General features: G+C 43.3%; 1 protein-coding gene across 3 annotated transcripts in view; it reads right to left on the reverse strand.

Moving 5' to 3' along the window:
- Positions 1 to 25864, reverse strand: part of INVS (inversin) — a 190414-nt gene that overhangs the window by 3021 nt on the left and 161529 nt on the right. For 2 of the 3 annotated variants that reach the window (XM_025358986.1, XM_025358988.1), the window contains 4 exons: positions 14878 to 15161; positions 7340 to 8054; positions 3211 to 3440; positions 2036 to 2110 (listed from right to left, as the gene is read on the reverse strand). In XM_025358986.1, coding sequence (XP_025214771.1) covers positions 2036 to 2110; positions 3211 to 3440; positions 7340 to 8054; positions 14878 to 15161 — 1304 coding nt within the window. Of the gene's footprint in view, positions 1 to 1746; positions 2111 to 3210; positions 3441 to 7339; positions 8055 to 14877; positions 15162 to 25864 lie in introns of those variants that run through there. The other variant, XM_025358987.1, reaches the window with a different exon arrangement.

The following is a 25864-nucleotide window of genomic DNA, read 5'->3' on the forward strand; positions in this document are numbered from 1 at the left end:
CTAGGAAATACTCAGATCCTCATGAATGATAAGCTGATGGGAATATCAAACTTAAAATGGATTTTTGAGGCCTTTTTATGACTTTGAATTAACAAATGTATAGGATGCCACAGTCAGAAAACGTTAGTGATATACTTTGACAAATGATACTGAGGCCCCATATGGTTAAGAGACCTTGCTGAAGATATTGCTATATTTTGCTTCTAACTTTTTCTGGAGCATATAAGCAAATACATTAAAAGTTTAGTAGTTTTAAAAAGTAGCAAACGTATGTCTCAATTTTTCTCTCTTGGTTTTATAACTTCCACAAAATTATTTTAATGTGAACTATTGTTTTTGGCTGTCTTCACTGTATCTTGAATGGAGTTGTCATCTGTGTACCCCTCTGTAGGTGAGCAAGAATAAACTGGATTTATACAGGGGGTACCAATACTAATAATCACAGTTATTCCATTCACTGGAATGGAATTTTAAAGGGAGTTGTTTTCTTTTATTGTTAAAGAGATAGGCCCAGGTGTGTGTGTGTGTCAGTAAAAGGCTCTGCTGAGATTCTTGGTGGGTGGTTTGCAAGGCTGGGTGTAGAAGACTGAAGTGAGCAGGGATTGTTTTGCTGCCTCCCAAATACATGTGGAGAAACAGCCCAAGGAAGCTGGCATTTTGCTATATCCACCTTTCTGTTTCTTCCTAAGTGGTAAAGGCACTACTAAAACCTCTTGGGGGTCTCTCTCCAAGTTGGAGGGTGAGAGCAATAATATTAACTGGTTAATGCTTAATGTGGGTGGGCTTGAACCTAACAAAACCGTGTGTTCTCCCAAATTTGGGGTTAGGAAAAGATCATTTTATCCTTGTCTGATTTTAAACCAGTCAAAAATATGTGTAGGACAAATAAGTTGCTTGTTCATATGAAGTCCTATGAAACCATTAAGTTTTGATTTGAATTGATTTACTCTGTCCCTTCTGAGTCCCTTAACTAAAAAACTTATATGCTGCTAAACACCATTTTAAAAGATTTCTGATAGTCTTGGATTTGTTTTTCTCTTAAGACAGTGAAAAATGATCCAGTTATCTAATTTATGCTAGTATTTGATTGTCTAAATGCCACTTCTCTGGTAGTGATATCTGACAATTCTGTTTTTGAAATGATTCTTCAATTTGCTCAGGTATAATGAAAGGGTGTTTTTTGGTTGTTTTTAAACAGACTGTAGGCCTTGATGGCTTTCAAAGTTTCTAACTACCCCACCCACCACTCCCTGATCAGTCTGTCTGTATTACCTGAGTTGTCCAACTCTTATTAAAGATTTGGCAGTAATTACTCTGTCCCCCACCTCCAGGTTTTTGCCCCCCATCAAAAATTAAATGAATGTTAAAGTTCATGCTGACAGTCATTGTTCACCTTCCCAGCTGCACTCTGTTCCTCCAGGATGACTGTGTGGATCGGGGAGGCAGCGGGGAGCGTGTTGCCATAGCCACCTATGAGAAACACTGGACCTGGCATTAGCTGCTGACAGCAATGAACTTATCACCCATATTTAATGCTGGCGTGAAAGAGGGGGCACTAAGTAAAACTCTTGTCTTGCGGCTGAAAAGAAAGTTCCCTGAGCTTCTCTAGTATGAGGGAAATCACGCACAGCTGAGCCTGGGCTGTACATGCTCTCAGTGTCCTCTTCATGGTGTTCTTCCCATCTTGGAGAAGGAAGCGGGGGATCATAAGGATTATAAAGGATTCCCAAGGTATTCCTTTGAAAATGACAGTATTTTCATTTATTTTCTCCTTTATGTGAAAAATTGTATAAAAGTGATCAATAATAGCTACCATTTATTGTTTCTATTGGAGTTAATAACAGCTTTTAGTTGTGAAAATAATTTGCCTCTTAGAGAGACAGATGTTGGCTACAGTAGTAATCCCATGAAATCAAATGACCATTGGAAAACCCTGGCCATCTCTGTGCTAATGTCTTCTGTCTTTGGGGATGAAATGAAGGAAAACGCTTCCCCATATTCTCCCCCACCGTCTGCTTTGCAGTGACTGCCTTACCTGAGTTGAGATGCAACACGGAAGAGGCTTTTACAGATCTTGTAGGATGTTGTATTTTCCCTTCTTGAGAACAACCTGAAATGAACCAATAACTGTTACTTTTCTTTGGCCAGGGATGGCTTTGGCCTGACCAACTTCTGAATTCCTTATTGTGGTAAAGGCTTGAGCTTGCAGGTGTGTGTCAAGATAAGTTAGGTATGGTGTGGAACCATGTAGGCCCAGGGCAAAGTTCTGAGATTTTGCTAAATGAATGTTAAAGTTCATGCTGTAGGAGATCTTTCTAAAAGTGCCCTTGCTTATCTTTTTTTCTCTCTCTTTTTTTTTTTTTTTTTTTTTTTTGAGACAGAGTCTCTCTCTGCCGCCCAGGCTGGAGTGCAGTGGTATGATCTCGGCTCACTGCAAGCTCCGCCTACCGGGTTCACGCAATTCTCCTGCCTCAGCCTCCTGAGTAGCTGGGACTACAGGCGCCCGCCACCACGCCCGGCTAATTTTTTTGTATTTTTAGTAGAGACGGGGTTTCACTGTGGTCTTGATCTCCTGACCTCGTGATCCGCCCGCCTTCGCCTCCCAAAGTGCTGGGATTACAGGCGTGAGCCACCGCGCCCGGCTATCTTTTTTCTCTTGAGCCAGCAAGGCTTCTTGAACACCACTGGGTCTACTTGGATGGGCTCTTTGCAGAACTGAAAATGTTTCGATTTGTAGAAGTTAATCTGCTGAACAAATACTTACTGTAGTGCATGGGTGTTGAGCCATTCTCATAGTGGGCAACCCTATAACATCTTAGCATAGGAAAAGTCAGGGTCTAGCTAAGTCTTGAATGCTCCAAATGGGTAATGCAAGGGGGAGACTCAAGCAGGGGTCTGGAGAGGTTTAAACAGTAAAGCTTGAGGGTGCTCTGGGCTGAGATGCTAGAACGCCTCATGAAACCAAACAATTCTGACCCAGTATCACTAGGAGGCAGGCACGAAATGGTGCTGGTCTCTTGGTGCTTGAAAAATATTAGGTTGGTGCAAAATTAATTGCAGTTTTGACCATTTTGAATTATACAGTTAATTTTGCTCCAACCTAATTTATCTGAATGGAAGTTTACCCAATGTAATTAAATCCCATTTCAGATTCTGATGTGGCACTCTGGGGGTACTTGTGAACTACAAAGTAGGCAGAAGGACAGTTACCATAGATTTGCTTAAGCACCGAGTGCTTAGTGGACTTTGTGCCTGAGGTGCCCTTGGATGGACTCTTGGGGGTCTTGCTTACTGCAGTAGTTTGGGGGAGTTTTAGTTCTAGTTCCTTCCTCCAAATCTGGAGGAGTAATGCTGTACACTCTTGCCTCCATCTGTCCACATCTCCAGCTCCAAGCTGCTTCGTATGTCGAAGGTGGGACAGGTGCTTCCTGAGCTGGTAGCTGGTGGGGTCAGAGGAGAGGAGAGGCTTTAAGATCACAGTACTGAGAAAACTAAATTTCCTTAAGGTTCCTAGAAACTATAGTAGTAGTATTTGCTGAATTCCTGGTAGGTTCATTCAAGCTCCCATTCCTAATTTCGGCGGCAGCATGTTGAATGTGGAATTCTTTTTCCATCATCAAACACCTCCTGAACTAGGATTCAATCATGATTCCTTGCCTTCAAGGAGCTCACAGACTAGTGGGACAGGCTGCTGTGTAAAGAGGGACGTGTGGCATGAGAGTACCATGCAAGAGCAAGGAGCTGGTTGTGCAAACAGATGCAGGACTGACTGATGGATTGGTCAGGTTTCACAAGGCTAATGTTTGTGCTGGATTTTAAAAGATGAATAGGAGCTTACCAGACAGAGAAGGGCATTCTATGCAGCAGAACTGGCATCAGCAGAGATACGGGCATTTGTGCCAGAAAGTCAGTAACACAATGTGTTGGAAGCACTGTGTATTTGGTGAGGAAAGGGGGCTTTAGAGTGGTAAAGGTATGAGCTGCATTTTACTAAGATAAGTCTGTTGGAGGTGGGTTTGGAGTGGGTGAGGGATGGGGGATGATGGCTGTATTGCCATCTAGGGTTTATTTGATGCTTTCTATCCTACATGCACTCCCAAACTTACTGAGCACAACTATTTTGAGGCCTCCAAAGGAAAGCTGCAGCAACGTTTATTATCTGTAACCTGTCTTTATTCCCAGTGAGCCTATAGGTAGCTGCAGAGAGCAACAGGCTTCATGTCTGATTTTACAGTGATTCCATTTGGGCTGCACCAAATGGGAAGTAATCTTTTTCCTAAGTCTGCTAAAAGCTCCTTGCAGTGTGTGGTGCAGCCCCTCCCTCCTTCCCCAAAGGCTGATTTCAGTCAGCCTACATGACTCTTCCTTCTTTCCTGGAGAGTAACACCATGGCATCCCTCTACTAGAATACCTACCACATTTCCAAAAAGCCAAGTCTAGACAAAAGTATGGCACTACCACTCTATAATTCAGTTTCTCCTGTTTGAAATGCTGTCTTCTATACCTTCTGCTCTTGTGGGCACAGAACTTGTGGGGAAGCCTGGGTAGTGGCTGAAGCTGTTAATGGTGTCAGCCCTCAGTGGGCCCAGCAGCACCTTTCCTGTTCAGCTTGTCCAGGATCCTGTTTCAGTTCTTTAAAATGTCATCTTACTTGGTTATTAAACTGACAATTTTAAGATCAAGTTTCATTTTCTCAGGACCCAAGGTTCATTTTGCCCCCTCCTTCCCTGCCTGTTTTCCAGCTCCTTTTCTCTATCCTGCACCTGTCCCCTCTAACCACAGCCTGCACTGAGCACTTACGTGTCCAGCCCTGACCCCTGTCCCAGCCCTCACTGCTTAGGTTTGCTATCAGACACATTTTCAGGACAGCACTTCAGGCTCTTGTATTTACAATAGAAAAAGTAGTTATAATAGAACTAATAAAAGTGTTTTAACTGTCACCAGACTTGGCTTTCTGCAATGTGCAACAATCCCAGAAGTCCTTTGGGCATCAGAATTGCACAATGGCACATCCAGAGGGAGCCTGTGTAGTTGTCTACCCAGGTGCGCATGTTAGACCATAAGCCCACTGTTCTTGGGAGAATGACTGAAGGCTCATTTGCTACTCTGGTCACTTACTGACAGGACCTGTCAGCTTCTGAGTCTTCAAAGGAGTCAGACAGTTGAAGAAGGAGACATTTCAGGTAGGGAGCAGCTGTGAGGTCTGGCGTGGTAAACCTTGCTGGCTTGTTTAGATCCTAGATTTCAACCAAAATACTTAAAAAGTTCATCTGGATGGTACCCAGTGCATGTACCAGCATAACTGCCCCAACGAGGGGGTGCAATGGCCATTTCCACCTGTGGCTTTAGAGGCCAACTGTCTTGGCTCAAAGCCAGCCCTGGCACTTGCTCTGTAATGTTGGTGAGTTGATGAACCTCTCTGTGCTTCAGTTTCCTCATCTGTGGAACGGGGGTAAGAACAATATCTACCTTGCAGGGTTATTGGTGATGATTACATGAATTAATCCAGGTAAAACTAGTTTGAACAGTGTCTGGCACAAGTGTCCAATAAAAACTACTAGTATGTTAACAATTGGTAATAGTAATATCACCCTTCTCCTGGTTACCCTGATGTGTATGACAACTAATCAGGCAGTCTTCTCCATCCTATTTTCAGGCAGAGTGCATGGGGCCCATCTCCACCTCCATTAGCTTGACCACAGCAAAAACTAACTTCACTAATAATGTAAGGGAAAGGCCCTTGGATTCGAGTCAGCCAGAGGTTCAAGTGCTGGATCTGGACAAAAAGGACAAGTCAATTTTGCCTCTCGTCTGAAAAATGGGGATACTGCTCCCTGTCGTGGTGGCTTCCTGGTGTGGTTGGGAGATCACATGGGGTCAGGCATGGGAGGACTTTGTTAATGGCCAAGAGCTGAAACAGACATGAGGGAGAACACATTGCAAAGCCTGTGCAAGCACAAACCAGATCACCTGGCTCTGGGTTAGGCAGTCTCTGGTATGATGCGAATGGAAGCCTCTCCCTGGACCTCCCAGGAATCCATCTTGTTTTCTCCCTGCCAATGTTAAGGAGAGAACGTCTTCCTTTTTCTCCTGACAGGAACCTTGATATCTGGCACACCTGTGCCCGCATTATTTCCTTGCCTTGTCTCCCCATCCGTCTTCCTCTCTCCAGTGATGGTGGCAAAATAACTTCCACCTATCTCTTTTCTTGAGACAGGGTCTCACTCTGTCGCCCAGGCTGGAGTTCTGTGGCATGGTGATGGCTCACTGGCCTTGACTTCCTGGGGTCAAGCGATCCTCCTGCCTCAGCCTCACAAATAGCTAGGACTACAGGTGTATGCCACCATGCCTGGGTAATTTTTGTATTTTTTTGTAGAGACAGGGTTTGGCCATGTTTCCCGGGGTGATCTCGTCTCATAACCCTGGGTTCAAGTGATCCTCCCACCTCGGCCTCCCAAAGTGCTGGAGTTACAGGTCTAAGCCACTGTGCCTGGCCAGCTCCCACCTATTGGTGATGGGTCCAGCTCCTCTCTGGACACTCATCACTGTAAGGCCTAATTTAGATTTAGGCTCTAGTGAGGCTTTCAGCATGAAAGAGATTATGAGACGTGAACATTTGTAGCAAGAAGACCACTCAAGTCCTCCCATAATCACCCCCCAGCAGCATTTGTCTCTAGTGTATTGGGACACTGTTTCAGGCTTTTAGGACAGCCTTCACCCCCACTCCCAGTGCCTACTACGTATTCTGAGCTTGGTAGATGCTCAGAGAGGTTTACATAATACAGTTTAGTCACTCAATCTATTATATCCAGACCCTGGTTTAGGTTTTTTGAGTATGACTAGTTTCTGGGTAGTAAAGACATAAGAATAAAAATAAAGTATCTCCTATGTGTGGTAATTTAGAATTAATGAAGTGTGCATTATCTCATTCTAGTAACCTGTCGTATTAATAGGACATGTGCAACAATTATTAAATCCTGTTTTACAGATGAAGAAGCAGAGGGTCGGGGGGGCCACGAGATTTGCCCAAAGTCACATAACCTGTTTGAGCTTACCTGAATCTGACATTTCATGGTTACAAACCCAGGACTTTTTCCTTTACCCCATGCTGTGCTGGGAGCACTTTCCCATCTTTCTAGGCAAAAACATCTTCCAAATGGTTTACACAATGTAAATTACTAGGATCTTGTGTGAATTTCATGGGTAGGCTCCATAAAATTGGCCTTATCATGCCACCAAATGGAACTCATTGGGAAAACATCAAAGAGCACAGATGTCATGTTGAGAATACCAGTAACAACCAAAGAACCACAGATGTGGCAGCACCCCATTTTCCTACCTTCGCCAGGCACGCTGGATGACTGCCGCTGCCTTGTTCTTTTTGCGAAACAGCTCTTTCCTCCTTCGTTCTCTCTGAATTATCTGCAGTCGGAGCTCTACAGGGAGAAGGTCAATATTCACACTTTGCCCAGAGAGACCAGGTACTGGATCAGTCTCCTTAGATACCTGAAAGTCCTCGGACAGGGTGGATGTCCCCAGCCTCCTGGCTCCTGACCTCAACTCCTCTGTGCTCTGTGGCAAATCTGAATAGAGCCCTCCTGCGAGCTTGGTTTGTGTCACTTTGTTTCTTGGTGTACGATGGTGGGGAGGATTCTGCCCAGCATGGACTGCCTCCCCCCGGGCACTGCCAGGCCGGCTAGAACCAGCTGGGGAGCACCTTCCTCCTTTGAGCTCTTGAGTGCGCCTTTTCTGGGGGGCACATTTGGCCTTGGGTTCTGTGTCATGCCGCCTGCTGGGCTTCCAGTGGCTATCGTGTGGTGGAAGGCTTGCAGCTGCCCGCCTGGAGTCCTCTCCTTTCTCATCAGGCCCAGCCACCCTGATACAGGAGGGCTGCTTCACGAAGCCTTTCCCCTTTGCACACCGCTGATCACCAGCTGTCTCACCTCTGGACTTCTCAACAGAGGGAACTCCTGGATGCCTGTTTCCATCACTGCCTTCATTGGGTCTGAAGTGGACACAGGCAGATTGGCCTTTAGAATGTTCTCTGGCTGTTTCTTGGGGAAACAAAGAAAAAATATCGTCCAAAACTTGCATAGTAGGATAATTTTGCTAATATGTTCACATAAGATATTCAGACTTAGACTATATCATTACCATAATAGTGGCAAATACGACTAGGAAAAAACTGTTTAACTTCTATTTCCAGCAATATGGTAGGTTAGATAACCTGAAGCCCTTCTCACCTTAACAAAAATAATGGATATCCTTTGGAAAGCACTGTCATGCCTTTAAGAAAATAAAGGAACTCTGGAGGCCAAAAACAAAGAGAAAATTGAAAATCAAAGCAATTAAGTGTGTGAGCTGATCCAGTGACTGTCTAGGCAGGTAATGGTGGTGGAGTGGGCAACAGATGGTCTTATTAAATATCTGGCTGTATTTTAACATCTACATAAGAACAGAAAATGAGGCCTTGCAGGAAGAAAGTTAACTGGAACAAGACTCTACCTGAAGCCAGCACTCTTGAAGGGATATATACCTTTTGGAAATAATCCAGATTTTTAAATCTGCTCTCCAGCACTTGGAGATGACAAGGAAGTTTGTTTCAGCTCAGGTTCTGGATAGGGTAAGGAGTCTCCCATAAGAATTTAAAACCAAAGTCTTCTTCCTCACATGGGCTTGGTATTCATTTATTCTCAATCCATAGGAGATAGTAACATAAAAACTGTTCTCAGGATGGAGATATCCCACGATGCCTCACAGAAGCAAACACAATATTGCTTTAGTGTGACATGCTCTCAACTCAGGCTGCACAAAGGGGTCCTCTGAAAATGACTAACATCTAAAATGAAAAATATGCCAGGCACAGTGGTTCACACCTGTAATCCTAGCACTTTGGGAGGCCGAGATGGGAATCATGAGGTCAGGAGTTTGAGACCAGCCTGGCCAACATGGTGAAACCTTGTCTCTACTAAAAATACAAACATTAGCTGGGCATGGTGGTGTGTGCCTAGCTACTTGGGAGGCTGAGGCAGGAGAATCGCTTGAACCCAGGAGGCATAGGTTGCAGTGAGCTGAGATTGCGCCACTGCACTCCAGCCTGGGTGACAGCGAGACTCTGTCTCAAAGAAAAAAAAAAAAATCTTACTAAAACAGGCACATAGATTATCCAGATAATGTGTTTTCAGAAACAGACTTTAAAATAACTGTTCTGGCTGGGTGCAGTGGCCCAGCACCTTGGGAGGCTGAGGCAAGAGGATTGCTTGAGCCAAGTCTGAGACAAGCCTGGTAACACAGTGAGACCCCACTTCTAAAAATAAAAAAACAATTATCCAGACATGGTAGTGCATGCCTGTAGTCCCAGCTACTCAGAAGGCTGAGGTGAAAGGTCGCTTGAGCCTGGGAGGTTGAGGGTGCAGTGAGCTGTTTGTGCCACTGCACTCCAGCCTGAGCAACAGAGTGAGACTATGTCTCAATAATGTAAAATAAAATATTCTTAAGTGCCAAAGAGCTATCTAAACTATGCTACTCTTCATGTAAGAAAGAAAGGGATGGGCTGGGCACGGTGGCTCACGCCTATAATCCCAGCATTTTGGGAGGCCGTGGCAGGCAGATCCCCTGAGGTCGGGAGTTCGAGACCAGCCTGACCAACAAGGAGAAACCCCATCTCTACTAAAAATACAAAAAAACTAGTTGGGCGTGGTGGTGCATGCCTTCATCCCAGTGACTCAGGAGGCAGAGGCAGGAGAATCGCTTGAACCCAGGAGGCGGAGGTTGCGGTGAGCCAAGATCGCGCCATTGCACTCCAGCCTGGGCAACAAGAGCAAAACTCTGTCTCAAAAAAGAAAAAACAAAGAAAGGGATATAAGAAGATATACCTCATGAGTGAGCCCAGGTGATCGAGAAGAGGAACTGCCCAGGTAGCTGACGGGACTGTGAGAAATAATAAACTTCTGTTGTTTTAAGCCACTTAGTTTTGGGAGTGGTTTATTATGCTACAGGAGATAACCAACACAGATATTTATATCTATAAAAGAGAGGTGCTGTCTTAAAATATAAAATCCATGGTATTGACTTTGGACTGGTTGGTGAGCAGAAGCTGGGAAGGCAATGAAGACACTGCTGGTGAAGGCTGGAAGAGCAGAGAAGAAATTGCTATGGGAATCTAGAGAGAAGTGAACCTTGTTATTCAGTGGCAGAATTAACTGGCAAAATTGTCACCTGCAGTAACGTAAAAGATAGAAAATATACCTAATGAAGCTGTAGATACAGTTCAGGAGGTTTCCAGATGGAATGTAGAACAAAATGTCAACTGCTTTTTAACCTACATATGACAAGGTATGGGGAGAAAGCAAATAAAATGAAGAAAAAACTGCTCTGTTTGCAAGCAAAATTTAGAGATAATGTAAAGATCGCAGGATGTGCTGGGTTAGAAAATAAAACTATTTTAACATTTTTATTCTTTCCAGCCAGCAAAAGTCTCATAGGCCTCAGCATAAAGATCAAATCAGGCCGGACACAGTGACTAACACTTATAAAATCCCAGCACTTTGGGAGGCCAAGACAGGTAGATTGCTTGAGCCCAGGAGTTTGAGACCAGCCTCGGCAATATGATGAAATCTCGTCTCTACGAAAAAGAAATGCAAAAAATTAGCCAGGCATGGTAGCACACACCTATGGTCCCAGCTACCCGGGAGGCTGAGGTGGGGGGATCACTTGAGCCTGGGAGGCAGAAGTTGCAGTGAGCTGTGATTGCACCACTGCACTCCAGCCTGGGTGACAGGGTGAGACCCTGTCTCAAAAAACAAAACAAAACAAAAAAAGTATGGCTGTACACCCTTTATTAAGTTTCAAAAATATTTAAGGTGGTACATAATAGGCCTTCTCAGCTCGACAAAAGAATTTCTAAGAATCTCAAGGCCATTTTCCCACAGAAATCTGAGCCACTCAAATGAGAGAAAAGCTTGTTTGAAAAATTATGGATGTGGCTTTTGAAATATGAAATGAATCCAATCAGATTCACAGGAAACCCATGAAGTTTTTGAGATAATCGTATTATTGAGAGTACCACAAGCTTGAACTGGTGACATAGTTCAAATCAAAAAGAAGCCTCTGTGGCCCCAGTATCCTATAGTCAGGAGACAGGCTGAGAAAGCTACTCAGCTGCAAACAGGGGCATTTCTTCGGAAAAGGAAGGACTTCTCAGAGAGCAGAGTCAAGAATTCAGGTAGCAGAGCCAAGAGCCATGGAGAACAATGGAATAGGAAGACACCAGGAGTAAAATGAGACCCTAATCAAGGAATTTTACCTCAGAGTAGGGGCCCTGGTAAAATGTGACCAGCTGGCTTTCAGAATTGCTATGGACTAATGGCTGCTATGCGCCTCCTATTCTACCCTTTTGTCTACTGTGGTTATTCTGTTCCTATCTCACCACTGTTTGTTGGGTGTGGGGGAGTGGTGTTGATAATGTATCTTTTTGGCTGATTGATCTCTGAATCAGAAAGAGTCCCAGCTGGTGAACCTGAACCACATCTGATTCATGTCTTAAAATCCTAGACTTCAAGTGTGATGAGATAATCAGGTTGAGATTTTGGGGTACTGAGATAGGAATGTATCAGTCTATTCCTATACTGCTATAAAGAACTACCTGAGACTGGGTAATTTATAAAGAAAAGAGGTTTAATCGACTCACAGTTCCACAGGCTTAACAGGAAGCATGACTGGCAGGCCTCAGGAAACCTACAATCATGGTGGAAGGCAAAGGGGAAGCAAGCACCTTCTTCACATGGTAGCAGGAGAGAGCGTGAGCGAGGGGGTAAGTGCCACACACATTTAAACCATCAGATCTTGTGAGAACTCACTATCATGAGAACAGCATGGGGGAAATCCGCCCCCATGATCCAATCACCTCCCACCAAGTCCCTCCCCGAACATTGGGAATTGCAATTCAACACAAGATTTGGATGGGGACACAGAGCCAATCCATATCAAGGGGTAAGAATATCTTGCATGCAGGAGGAATGTGAATAATCTGTGACCAAATAGAAACTATGACAGGTTGTTTAATAGCCAAAAATTCCTCCCATCTTCGTATGCACAAAGGTGGAATCTATTTCTCCACATCATTTGGTCTGGGATGGTCTCGTAATTTGCTTTGATCAATACAATGTGTGCAAATTCTAGAGTCTATTTCTCAAGAGGTCTTGTGGCTTTTATCTTTGCTTTCTGAGAATGCTGTCCTGAGACCACGATGTAAGGAAGCCAGTCTAGTCTACTGGAGGATGAAAACCATGTAAAACAGAGTCAAAGAATCCCATCTGATAGCTTGCATCAATTGCTAGACATTCAAGTCAGTATATCTTAGACATGGAATTCCACTGCTCTCCACCTGAATGTAGACACATGAGTGAGACCAGATGAAGCCTGTAAAGAAACTTTCCAACCAAAATAGAATCATAAAAATTAAATCGTTATTGTTCAAAGTCACTTCGTCTTTGTGTGGTTTGTTTACAGCAGTAGACAATGGAAGCAACCCTGCTCTCACAGATCTTGCAGTTTAGTGGAAAAAATGACAAGTAAACCAGTAATAACAGTAAAAAGTGATGATCTTTATAAGAGGGAAGTATAGGAGAAGTATGGGAGCATATAGCAGGAAACTATAGCCTCCTTTAGTGGGGAGATAAGGGTTGAACAGAAGAAGCAACATTATCCCTGATATCTCAAAAATAAGGTAGAGGGAGTGGCATCTGCAAAGGCCCCAAGCTAAGAAAGAACTCAAGGAAGTTCAACATGGCTGTCACATTATGGGAGCTTAATTAAAGCTGGTTGGATGAATAAATGAATGAATATGTAGCAAAGCATCATGAGTATACAATCCTTAAGGATTACACTGTAAAGTTGATTATGGAATTATATTCCAGAAATGTTTATAGTCATTTTACACATATATATATTTTGAGACAGAGTCTCACTGTTGCCCAGGCTGGAGTGCAGAGACACAATCTCAGCCCAATGCAACTAATGCCTCTCAGGTTCAAGCAGCTCTTGTGCTTCAGCCTCCTGAGTTGCATGTACCACCATGCCTGGCTAATTTTTATATTTTTAGTAGAGATGGAGTTTCGCCAAGTTGGCCAGGCTGGTCTTGAACTTCTGGCCTCAAGTAATCTGCATGCCCCGGCCTCCCAAAGTGTTGGGATTACAGGTGTGAGTCACTGCACCCAGCCTGTAATCATTTTATGTATACTTTTCTGTAGTTGTTCTTGGCTGGATTAACGTGTGGCTCAATAATAATAGTTACTGAAAACCTAAGATGAGTTATGGGCTGTAACAAGTACTCTACATGAATTATTTCTATCCATAGCTACCTTGTGGTGTAGAAAGTATACCCTCACTTCATAGCTAAGGAAGTTAAGGTTCAAAGAAACAGGTTGAACTGTCCAAGCCCTGAATTCAGTAATCACGAAGTTCCAGAGCCCCCTTCTGAGACAGTCCATAAGGTCAGGGCTATTTTCATAATAATACGAAGACATAATTTGCCTTTTTCACTGTGTTGCATTTGCACTTAGATTTTGAGAAAGCTCCTACCATTTTCTAACTTCTAAGAGTAGCTCAATGTGTTTAAATTTCTTCATGCAAACAATAGGGTTCGTGCTGCACACTGTTCCTTCTGGGAGTCTGGAATTTTGGCATATGCTAGGCAGAGGGTATCTATGTGACTGACTCCAGATAAAAATCCTGGAGTCCTAGGTTCATGTGAGCTTTCTTTGTCAACAAAAGTTTGTCTGACTGGTTGTTAAATTTATTGCAGAAGGAATTAAACGTGTTGCGTGTGACTCCACTGGGAGAGAGCCACTGGAAGCTCGTGCCTAATTTCCTCTGGACATTGCTCCATACACCTTTTCTCTTTGCTCATTTTGCTTTGTGTCCCTTTGTTATAATAAATCCTAACTGGGAGTACAACTATATGCTGAGTCCCCCTAGTAAATCCTCCAACATCACCAAACCTGGTGGTAGTCTTGGGGATGGGGATCATGGGGACCCTTGACATACAGGTAAACTCTAAATAGGATAAACTGCAAAAACCCATGCCAAGACACATCATATTAAACTTCTGAAAGCTAATGATAAATTTTAAAATCTTGAAAGCAGCCAGAGAGAAATGACATATTACCTAGGACTGTTACTGAGAAACACCAATTTGAAGGACAGTGGATTTCTCATCTGAAACCATGGAAGTCAAAAGGAAATAGCACAATATTTTTCAAGTGCTAAAAGAAAAGAACTGCCAACCACGAATTCTACATCTGTCTTAATAATTCTTCAGGAATCAAATAAAAACATTCTCAGACAAAGGAAAACTGAAAGAATTCGTTGCTAGCAGACATACCCTTAAAGATTGGCCAAAGAAAGCTCTTCATACAGAAAGGAAAGGATACAAGAATCTTAGAGCATCAGGAAGGAAGAAGAAACAACAGAAGAGCAGAAATACGGGTGCATAAAATGTTATTTCCTTTGTGAGGTTTATAAATTGTATCTCATGATTGAAACAAAATTTATGACACCATCTGATACCTAAGCAATGATACTTAAAAGTGGACAAGATAAATGGAAGTGAGGTTTTCACGCTTCACTCTAAAAAAGAAAACAAAACAAAAAACCATAAATCAATCAAGATGGAATGCTTAAAAATGCTGAAGTAACCTACAGGAAGGGAAAAAAAGAGAACTGAGAACCAGAGGAAACAAGTAGAATACAAATCATAAAGTGGTGGTCCTAAGTGCTAATATAACAATTATCTTAAGTGTAATTGGTCTAAATACACCAAAGAAAAAAGCCCACAGTCCGTGGACCAGCAGGAGATGACAAAGGCAATACACCTACCATTTGGCCTTCTGGAGTTTGTTCCCTGCAAATCCGAGGAAGCATACTGCTCCTTCTGGAGGGCTCTGCCTAGAGACCCTCCTGGAGATCCTCTGCTGTCTCTTGGCTCAGGGCCTTGGGCCACGTTGCCAGCAGGAGGCTGCTTGCTGGGGGCCCGGCTCTGCCTGCTGGGTGCATCCCGGGTGCTGGGCAGACAGGGAAGGGCCTGGGGTCTGCAGGAATCTGGGCTTTGCTTTCCTTTTTGCTGTTCTGCCTCTTTTCGTTTGTTTTCTTCCTCTCGCTTTCTGGAAGCAAAGTCAAAGAGGAAAAGGAAAAAAATGTAAAGAGTATCACCTGCTCAAGTGTCTCTGTGTGAGATTTAAATTTTAAGAGGCGCTACTACATCACAGGAGATATTTGGAAATTTGCATTTTCCAAGAGCAGTCTTTTCTCCAGATAAAATAAAAACCACCTCTTTCACACCAGGCCTTATAGCCCAAAAGATGACGGAGCTGAAAAGTTTATAGATCAGTGTTTGTGCTGTTGAGACACGAGAGATAACCAGGAGACATGAGAGATAACCAGGCAACTTTTCTGAATGTGAAACATAACACATTCCCAACGGTGTGTATGCCCCAAGCTTGTGTGTGATCCCTGGAGCTACCTGTACCACCACCCGTTTTTCTCCTGTTTCAGAAGGCACACCAGAATGCAACTGAGAATGACAGTCAAAGGGATAACCTTGAATCTGCTCTATTCATTTAAAAGAGCCCATTGGCAAACCTTAATGATCATATAAAAAGTCACTTGCAAAGTACCTTGCCAGTGATTAAAACACACCTGTGAGTTGCAAATGCTGCCGTTAAGAGCTCTAGCTAATGAGTCAAATCCACTCATTTTACAGATGAGACCCAGAAGGTAGGGTGATTTTCAAAAAGTCACACATGAGTAGCTGGTGGCAAAGCTGGAACCCTTGGGTAGCAAGAGAACAGACAAGGGCTGGGGAGGAGGGGCCCATCTAAAGATGAGTAGCAGGGTGAGGCAGGTGGGTCTAACGTGGCTCAGAAAGGTAGCCTAGGCCCCTAACTAAGGACAAAGGAAGGGGCTGAGTTAGGGGCAGGATTCGTTTGACCACTGCTGTTAATTTGTAGGGATTCCCAAGGCAAAGACAGGAGGAAAAACAAAATTTCTGAGTCTCTCTCTCTGCTGGGCACTGAAGATACAGAAATGACGACCACAGATTTCAGGTCCTCCCCTAAGGAATCTTCTACCCAGAAGGGGACAGCCAGGAAAACAAAGACCTAATTTATCATGGAAGAAATGTTATATTTTGCATTTATTTATCTTTTTAAAGACAGGGTCTTTTACCTAGGCTAGAGTGCAATGTGCAGTGGTGCCGCCTTAGCTCCCCGCAGCCTTGAACTCCTGGGCTTAAGCGATCCTCCCACCTCAGCCTCCTGAGTAGCATGCGCCACCACACCTGGATAATTTTTAAATTTTTTGTAGAGATCGGTGGGCGGGGTTGCGGGGGGGGTGGGGGGGCGGTGGTCTCACTTTGTTGTCCAGGCTGGTTTTGAACTCCTGGGCTCAAGCCATCCCCCAGCTTTGGCCTCCCAAAGGGTTGGGATTATAGGCGTGCACCACCACGCCCAGCTGAAAAGGACTTTAGTTGTGTGCTCCTCACACTTTATTGGGCTGAATCACCTGGTGTCTTGGTAATTATGGATTCTGACTTAGAAAGGCTGGGGAGAACTCAAGATTCTGCATTTCTAACAAGCGCCCAGGTGATCCAGGTGTTGCTGGCCCTCTGGCCACACCTTGAGTAGCCAGGCTTAAGAGCACAGGAAAGTCTAACATGGACTGCTCACTATACCACTAGGTGGAATGAAATGTACAATATGAAATGTGATTCTCCACACTGACACCAACTTTTTGTAAGGTCCACCTTGCTCACACATGAGCATGCCATCTTTATAGGCAACCTGACAAGGTGCAGGGCTAAGGATCAGGCACAGAAGCATGAGACAAGGTGGAGACCCTAAGCTGCCAAGCAGTCATAGAATCCAGACTGCCACGGACTACGGCATTTGAAGCAAAGCTTATTTAGATCTCAAGGGACAGGAAAGCCCCAGCTGACAGATACCTGGGTTACACTTTGATTTAAAACCTTGTCAACTTGTTAAATTCCCCTTCTGAAGCTCTTTCCTCCTGTATGGAGTAGCCCCTGATCTGGGGTCCAAGCTTGCTTATCTAACAGTTTTCTATTGAGTCCCATTACCAAGAACATGGCCAGATGGGTCGTGCTAACTCCTGTACAGCTCTAGTGTTTTTATGCGACTCTGGTTTTGTGACATCTTTGCCACCTGCTAATGACTGCGGTCTACAGGCCAGCTGGACAGCCTGTCATCTCAGAACTTGAGATTCATACGGATGCGAGCAGGCGCCATTTCAGTGTGATCTGTCTGGGACAAGGCTGCTTTTCAGAAGAAGGTGGAAGCATCTGGGTGGCGGAAGTGCTGCTAATAGATTTAATAGCCTTGCTCCAGGAAGGCAGAGGAAGAAGGGCTGTGCTTTTTATCAGCACCGATGAGCAGAGCTGTTTTAAGGGAATGATATTGGCTCATTAGACAGACACATGTGGGTGTCTGTCTGGGTTGGCACCTATATGGATCTCACTGCCATTAAAGGGGACTCTGAGGTGACAAATTAGACTTTGTTATTTGAGCAGTCTCCTCTTTCTTTTTAGGAAACCAAACAGCTCCTTATTCAATTCCAAGAAGCCTCTATGTAGCCAGTCCCGGGGCAAACCTTATCACTGCAGACCTTTCTGGGCCTTTAAACAAAGGCAGTCACATGAGGAACAGGGGATCCAGCCTTTTAAAGTGGTCAGGACATCCAGAAAGCAAGAGGGCTTTGACTTCTGGAGATTGCTTTGGAGGGGGGATACAGGGGAGTGACTTTTCATTTTGGTAGAACTAAGTAAGCAGAATTAGGAGACAGAATGCAATCATCTGAATGAATAATTAGCCCCTGGTCTTATAAATATAATTAATTTTTTTTAATTGATGCATTTTACATTAAAAAAATCTTCCAGGTGGCACACGGCCCACAATTGTGAAGTTCTTCAGAGCAGTGGTTCTTGATGTAATAGCAGTGATCACTGGATACTGGGGGAACCCACCCCCGATAATTCAATGTAGGTTCTTTTCTATTTTCCCTAAGTGTCAGCTGGTCTGAGAAATAAAGGGAAAGAGTACAAAACAGAGGAATTTTAAAGCTGGGTGTCCGGGAGAGACATCATATGTCGGCAGGTTCTGTGATGCCCCCTGAGCCACAAAACCAGCAAGTTTTTATTAGCAATTTTCAAAGGGGAGGGAGTGTACGCATAGCGTGTGGGTCACAGAGATCACATGCTTCAAGGGCAACAAAAGATCACAAGGCAGAAGGTCAGGGCGAAACTAGAATCACTAATGAACTTCCATGTCCCGCTGTGCATGCATTGTCATTGATAAACATCTTAACAGGATTCAAGAGCCTTGAACTGGTCTGACAGAATTTGCCAGGCTGGAATTTCCTAATCCTAGCAAGTCTGAGGGTGTTGCAGGAGGCCAGGGCGTGTTTCATCCCTGATCTGCAACTGCATAAGGCAGACACCCCCAGAGGAGCCATTTTAGAGGCCTCCCCAGGAATGCATTCTTTTCCTAGGGCTGTTAATTATTAATATTCCTTATTGGGGAAAGAATTCAGCGATATTTCTCTTACCCATTTTCAGTAATAAGAGAAATATGGCTCTGTTCTGCCTGGCTCCCAGGCAGCCAGACTTTAAGGTTATCTCCCTTGTTCCCTGAAAATCGCTGCTATCCTGTTCTTAAGGTGCCCAGATTTCATATTGTTCAACCACACATGCTTTATTGAACAATTTGTGCAGTTAACGCAATCATCACAGCACCCAGAGGTGAAATATATCCTCAGCTTACAAAGATGACGGGATTAAAAGATTAAAGTAAAGACAGGCATAGGAAATTATATGAGTATCAATTGGGGAAGTGATAAATGTCCATGAAATCTCCACAATTTGTGTTCTTCTGTCACGGCTTCAGCAGGTCCCTCTGTTTGGGTTCCCTGACTTCCCGCAACAATTGGGAAAAAACGGAGTGGGATTAAAACTGGAAATTATGCGTAACCTATATCCTATTTGATCTATATTGCTGCCTTAAAACTAAAGCAGCAGCAGTAACAACAACAACACAAACAATTCAGCTTCTGAGAGTTGAACATGACCCCACATGTATGTGTCTCCCTGGGGAAAAGGTCCAGAACCATTGCTCATAGTGTAAGAGTTTGAAGAAACCACAGTATATTGAGGGTGACACCCTCATTTGGTAGATAAGAAAACAGGCAGAGAGGTAAGTGACTTACCCAAGGCTACATGGTAAACTACAGACAGAGCCAAGATAGAACTCAGCTGCTTTATCTCCTGGTAAAATTCATCCCCATGACAGAGTTGTTTTTAAAAATTTCACCTAACTTCTTCCATTATTTAAAATATTAATTGGATCATATGAAGAAGCTGGGGATGCCACTTCAAACTAATCATTCACAGTATTTAAAAATGAGCTTTCTTTTTTATTTTTATTTTTAGAGACAGGGTCTCACTCTGTCACCTAGGCTGGAATGCAGTGGTGCAATCATAGCTCACTGTAACCTTGAACTTTTAGGCTAATTTTTAAAAAAATATTTTGTAGAGACAAGGTCTCCCTATGTTGCCCAGGCTTGTCTTCAACTCCTGGCCTCAAGTGATCCTCCCACCTCAGCCTCTCAAAGGGCTGGGATTACAGGTGTGAGCCACTGCACTCAGCCATACCTAGCTTTCAATGTAGTGTTTAGTCCTTAGCTCTTAGATTCAATAATTGTCCTGAAATTTAAATGTTTTTTTCTTAAGTTATAAAGAAATGTCAAAGATCTTTAATCAGGGCCGGGCACGGTGGCTCACGCCTGTAATCCCAGCACTTTGGGAGGCTGAGGCGGGTGGATCATGAGGTCAGGAGAGTGAGACCATCTTGGCTAACATGGTGAAACCCCATCTCTACTAAAAATACAAAAAATTAGCTGGGCATGGTGGCAGGTGCCTGTAGTCCCAGCTACTCAGGAGGCTGAGGCAGGAGAATGGCGTGAACCTGGGATGTGGAGCTTGCAGTGACCCAAGATTGTGCCACTGCACTCCAGCCTGGGCGACAGAGCAAGGCTCTGTCTCAAAAAAACAAAACAAAACAAAACAAAAACAAAATTTAATCATGAAGGTACACTATGTTATAAAGATCTATTTTACTTGTAAAGCTTAGAACAAATATCAGAGAAAGAACCAATATCATTCTAGTTGATATGAAAAATTTTTAAAAGTTCTATGACACAGCAAACAACATTTCTGCAGGAAAATTATTAACATAGCAGAATATTAGTGGATAAAATAGTCCCACCTTTCTCTCTCTCTTTTTCCTACTATGTGAAGAGAAATTGGGTAGACGATAGCTTCTAATGGGCTGCTAATTTAGTCTGGTTTGTACTGTCTCTTTTAGAGCAATTTTTGTAGCTCTTCAGAGGCTCACAGGATAAGAAAGTGAGAAAGTCAACTGGGGATCAAATCTTTGACAACATCTGTTTCAGGTCCTGCGCTCCACAGGGCGAAGAGGGGTTTCCAGACTCTCAGCTGATGGGACTGGGGCTGTCTACCCAGGAATAAAAGATTTACAGGACACATCGCTGCTTCACATTGCTCGAGGGCTATTATGGGGCAGAGATATTCCCCCAAAGCCCCCTAAAACCAAATCTAAGACCCACAGAGAGAAATTTTTACAAATTACTAGCCTGGATGAAAATCTGGCAAGAAAAGGGCTAAAAAGAAGCTGACTGATCAGAAATTTTAACAAATTTTAACAAAAGCTGATCAAGGGCAGTAACTTAAATGACTTGAATGTACGATGGCTTCAGCATCTCAGGAGTGGATATATCTATTTGTGCAATATGGCAAACTCTTGACTCTGGCCCTGCATAGTTGGAGTTATGGAAGTTGATATTTTTTCTACCCCACTATGTGCCTTCTAAATACTGCGACCCATAAGAGAGTTCTATTTGCCCACTTTTGACACGAAGAAATTAATTCTATCAGACACTGCAGAAACAGGCAGGCTCTTTCCCATCCCATGAATATTCAGGTTTCCATTGCCATGAATACAAGACCTAGTGAGGTCTGAGAGATGTGATTAAAATGCTTCTACAGAAAAGAGAAGTCTACTTAGTGTGTCCAGTTGTACTGATTTAACCCAGCTTTGCCTAAATGCTGCCATTCTAATTACTTGTCTTGGTGTAGGCTAGGGACCAATTGATATTTGTAACTTTCTCAAGGATTTAGGAGAATATTGGTGTGCTCTGTTCTGTTAGTTTTGAGGCTAACAGGAAGAGTGTTATTGAATTACATTATAGAATTGATAATGGTGGCTTGGCACCACTCTCTTAACAACGAATGGGATCAATAGTGGCATAACTGAATAAGCCAGATGGTTATTCAATCAGATGGTTGCTAGCATCTGGGGACAGCCTCTAGCATGGGCTTGGCTGGTAGGAGGATTCCCTTGAACCAAGTAATGGTAGGTAGCTTGGCCTTGAGACTTAGATCCATGTGCCATCTCTCTTCCTTACTAGCTGTGTGACTTCAGGCAGGCTAACCTTTTTGTGCCCATCTCTGCATTTATAAAATGAGATTAAGGACAGCTGTCATATCTACTTTTTAATATTTATCTATATTTGTAATATCTAAAATCCACATTATTCAATCGGGCTTCCATTTCTTATGGGTATGTTTTTGCTTCCTAGAGAAAAATTAACATCAACTATTTGGCTAAGCTTCCTTATATCTTCTAAACAAGAAACAGGGTATTTACCTGTAGTTGTTCTTCCCAATATTCTCTTTTTTTTTTTTTTGAGATGGAGTCTCGCTCTATTGCCCAGGCTGGAGTGCAGTGGCGTGATCTCGGCTCACTGCAAGCTACGCCTCCCAGGTTCACTGCCATTCTCCTACCTCAGCCTCCCGAGTAGCTGGGACTACAGGTGCCTGCCACCATACATGGCTAATTTTTTGTATTTTTAGTAGAGACAGGGTTTCACTGTGTTAGCCAGGATGGTCTCGATCTTCTGACCTCTTGATCCGCCCACCTCGGCCTCCAAAAGTGCTGGGATTACAGGCGTGAGCCACTGTACCCAGCCCTTCCCAATATTTGCTAAATCTGGCAGGGATAAGACTTGTAAACAGTGTGAGTCTAAAAAGTTTACAAAATCATGGTTTCATGTTCAAGTACAGACAGCGGTCAGCCCCTTTGCTCTGGTCTTTCTTTTTAAAATCAGAACACAGACTGTTATAATCTGTCAAATGATAATTTTCTCATGACCAATATTCAGGGAGTTGGAAAACCAAATGAATATATAAGTGCCAAAGAGTGTTGTGAGGAGAAGTGGTATATAATGTGTTTGCTGCCTTGAGCAAGACAAACAAGTTAAAGTTGTACACTTACACAGAGTCACAGTATAAGAACTGAAAGAGACCTAAGAGAGGATTTGGTCCAACCCTTCCATTTGACAGATGGGGAAACTAAGGTCTACAGTGATCAATGGCTTATGTAAGGTTTTAGACCCTTTGTAGGGGAATTTACTGAACATTTATTTATTGAATGCTTACTATATACCAAACATTCTAAGGTACTAGAGATGTTGAGGTACATAACACACAGTCCCTGTTCTCAAGAAACTGACAATCGAGTTGGGGAATCAGACCCATACGCTCCTGCCAATAGTGAGTTCTAGATGTGATGAGTGCTAAAGGAGAGGTAACTACACAGAGCTATGGGAGGATGTGGGAGGCACTCACTAATTAAACAGGGGGAGAAAAATGCTACATATGAAGAATGAGAGAGGAGTAAACTGAGAGGTTACTTCAGGCAGAGGGAGAAGCACGCATAAGCAGAGACTCAGAAGAGATCTCAGAGACCAGCTCCTCACATAATTTTTTTTTTTTTTTTTGAGACAGGGTCTCTGTCCGTCTTCCAGGCTGGAGTGCAATAGTGTGATGTAGCTCATTGCAGCCTTAACCTCCCTAGCTCAAGTGATCTTCCCACCTCCCTAGTAGCTGGGACTACAGGTATAAGCCACCACACTGGCTAGTTTTTGAATTTTTTTGTAGAGACGGGGTCTCACAATGTCTTGAACTCCTAGGCTGGTCTCAAACTCCTGGGCTGAAGCGATCCTCTTGCCTTGGCCTCCCAAAGTGCTGTGATTATAGGCATCTTTACATAATTTTAAAAATTCCTTATACACTATCATGGAGAGATGATAATTCCACTTCTGTTGGATCATTTCCAGTGAGAGGAAAATATTACCTCATGAGACGAAAAAGATTTAGCTCTCACCTTTTCAGTTGCATGGTGTCTAGGAGTTTGTCAGATTTTTATCTCTTCATTGTCACTGAATAACAGGCATAGAAATAGCTGATCTTTAACTCCCTCTTGAGGGAATAAGAAAATGTCGTGTGTCTTAGGACCTTTGACTTACAGAATGTTAGAGCTGGGAGGGACGTGAGAGATCATTTAGTCCAGTGGTTTTTGTCTTTTTGTGTGTGACTCATGGACCCCATTTGGAGAATGTGATAAAGAAAGTCTATAGATGCTCTCCCGCAAAACGCATGTGTGCTTCTGACACAAAATGCTGTGTACAGTTTCAGGTATTCATGGATCCCTGAAGCCCATCTTGAATTAAGAAACCTTCTTTCCATTTTACTGACGAAAATCTGAGGCTCAGAGAAGTGGAATGGCATGAAAGAGAACAATGGAAGTAATTCCCCATGGGCCAGATGACTTTGTGAGCAGATGAGTCAGACACATGGGCCAACCATTAACAATCTGGTGATGTTCAGGGAAGCACTGACTAATGACGAAGTGAAAAGGAGACAAGCAGTAGCAATGGAAGTGTTATGAGCAGTTTTTTAAAAATCTGAAAGTTGGTTTATGAAAAGGGGATTTAGATTTTTCTCTTTGGCTTCCAGGGGTAGATTCAAGTCCAAAGGGTAGAAAAGAACTTTTGCTAGACAGAGCCCTCCACTAATGGAATATGTTACCTTGAGAGATACAGGACTTCTTGCACTTGACTTTTTGGGGGACACAGAACCACCTCTCGTAGAAGGGACTTAAGCATCACAAGAGTTTGAACTGGGTGACCAAAACTGGACATGATGATGTAACTCTTAGAAACATAATCACATATACTAGCTAGGAAGAAGCTCAGGTCTCCCAGACAGAATGGTAAGTGAAGTGAAGAAAGTTCAGGTTGGCTGAGATATCAGGTGGGAGGGTGGTGGTAGTGGAGAGAAATGAGACTTAGAAATGTAAGTGGAAGTGAAAGAAATGTTGAAGGATCTTACAGAGCACCATGGCTGGTACTTAAGAATGAGGGGACTGGGCGCGGTGGCTCATGCCTTTAATCCCAGTGCTTTGGGAGGCCGAGGTGGGTGGATTGAGGTCAGGAGTTTGAGACCAGCCTAGCCAACATGGTGAAACCCCATCTCTACTAAAAATACAAAAATTAGCTGGTTGTGGTGGTGCACACCTGTAATCACAGCTACTTGAGAGGCTGAGGCAGGAGAATGGCTTGAACCCAGAAGGTGGAGGTTGCAGTGAGCCGAGATCAAGCCACTACACTCCAGCCTGTGCGACAGAGTGAGACTCCGTCTCAAAAAAAAAAAGAAAAAAAGAATGAGGGCTTGTATAGAGTGGTGGTGGCACAGAAGAATGAAAGCAAAGGCTATCAAAGGGGGAATGTACACAATCAATGGCAGCAGCACTAGCAAGCACCTAAAACGGCCAGAACAGAGACAGACTGTGGTGAGGAGCTGTTTCCATCTGCATGTCTGTGTGTTGCAGAGTCTGAAGTTATAGTGAAAACAGGACATGCAAATGGAAACGTACAATGATCTAAAGTGTTGGCAAGTGACAAAAGCATAGCAGAAATGCCCACTAGGCAACTGAAGATATGAGATTAGAGTTCCAGAAGGTCAGGGTGTGAGACAGATTAGGAGGGCTATCTATAGACATGAATTAATTTAAAATTTAAGAGTAGATACATTTTCAATGGAAAAAAGTATAGCATGAGTAGAAGTCTAAGAAGTTCGCCTTCAAGGCTGACTGCAGTGTGGAGATGGAATAATTTAAAAGATGTGAGAAGGGAGAGTCAGAGAGTTACAGGAGATCTGAGATTCGAGTGAAATAAGAACCTGGCAAAAAGCAAGCTTCAGGGAAGAAGGGTGATCAACAGAAATATGGTTTTAGTTTAGTGAACACTCAACTGTGTGCTTTGGCAGGTAAATTATAGTAATGTTCATTTTGGCAACAACATAGGCAGTGCAGTGTGAATTATAAAGTGCTTTTAAATCGATTATAGATATACGTTAAATAGCATTTTCTAACATTACCTGCCTTAGTAAATATCACTACAACTTTTTTCTGTCCCAGTTTCTCTTTCAGTAAATTAGAAATTACTTTACTTAAGTTTAATAAGTGCCTTTCACATCCTCATTTTAAGGAAGATGATTTCTGCCATCCTAACATAATAAACTGGGAAAGGTACACCAAGGTGACATGCTGTCCCTGGGCCAGCTTAGTCAATGAGGCAGCAGCAGCAAGGACTGAGTTTAGCATCCTGATGTTTGTTTCTTCAAGCAAGAATTAAAAGCAAAATTAAACACTGACTCAGATTTTAAGAAATAACTTTTGAGAAACAGAACAAATGAAATCAGTTTCTCCACCATTTAAGTATATCTCTTGGAGATCTATAGCCTCCCTTTAGGGGACATACAAAGTCAGTTGTGTAGCCTTTGTTGAGTCTCATCTTATATTCAAGCAGATATGACTGCAAATTTTGAAAATAGATTCTCACACATTAAACTGGAGCTTATGGAAACATCAGTAGA

This window comes from Theropithecus gelada, chromosome 15 (assembly GCF_003255815.1).
Source record: "Theropithecus gelada isolate Dixy chromosome 15, Tgel_1.0, whole genome shotgun sequence".
Lineage (NCBI taxonomy): Eukaryota > Metazoa > Chordata > Mammalia > Primates > Cercopithecidae > Theropithecus > Theropithecus gelada.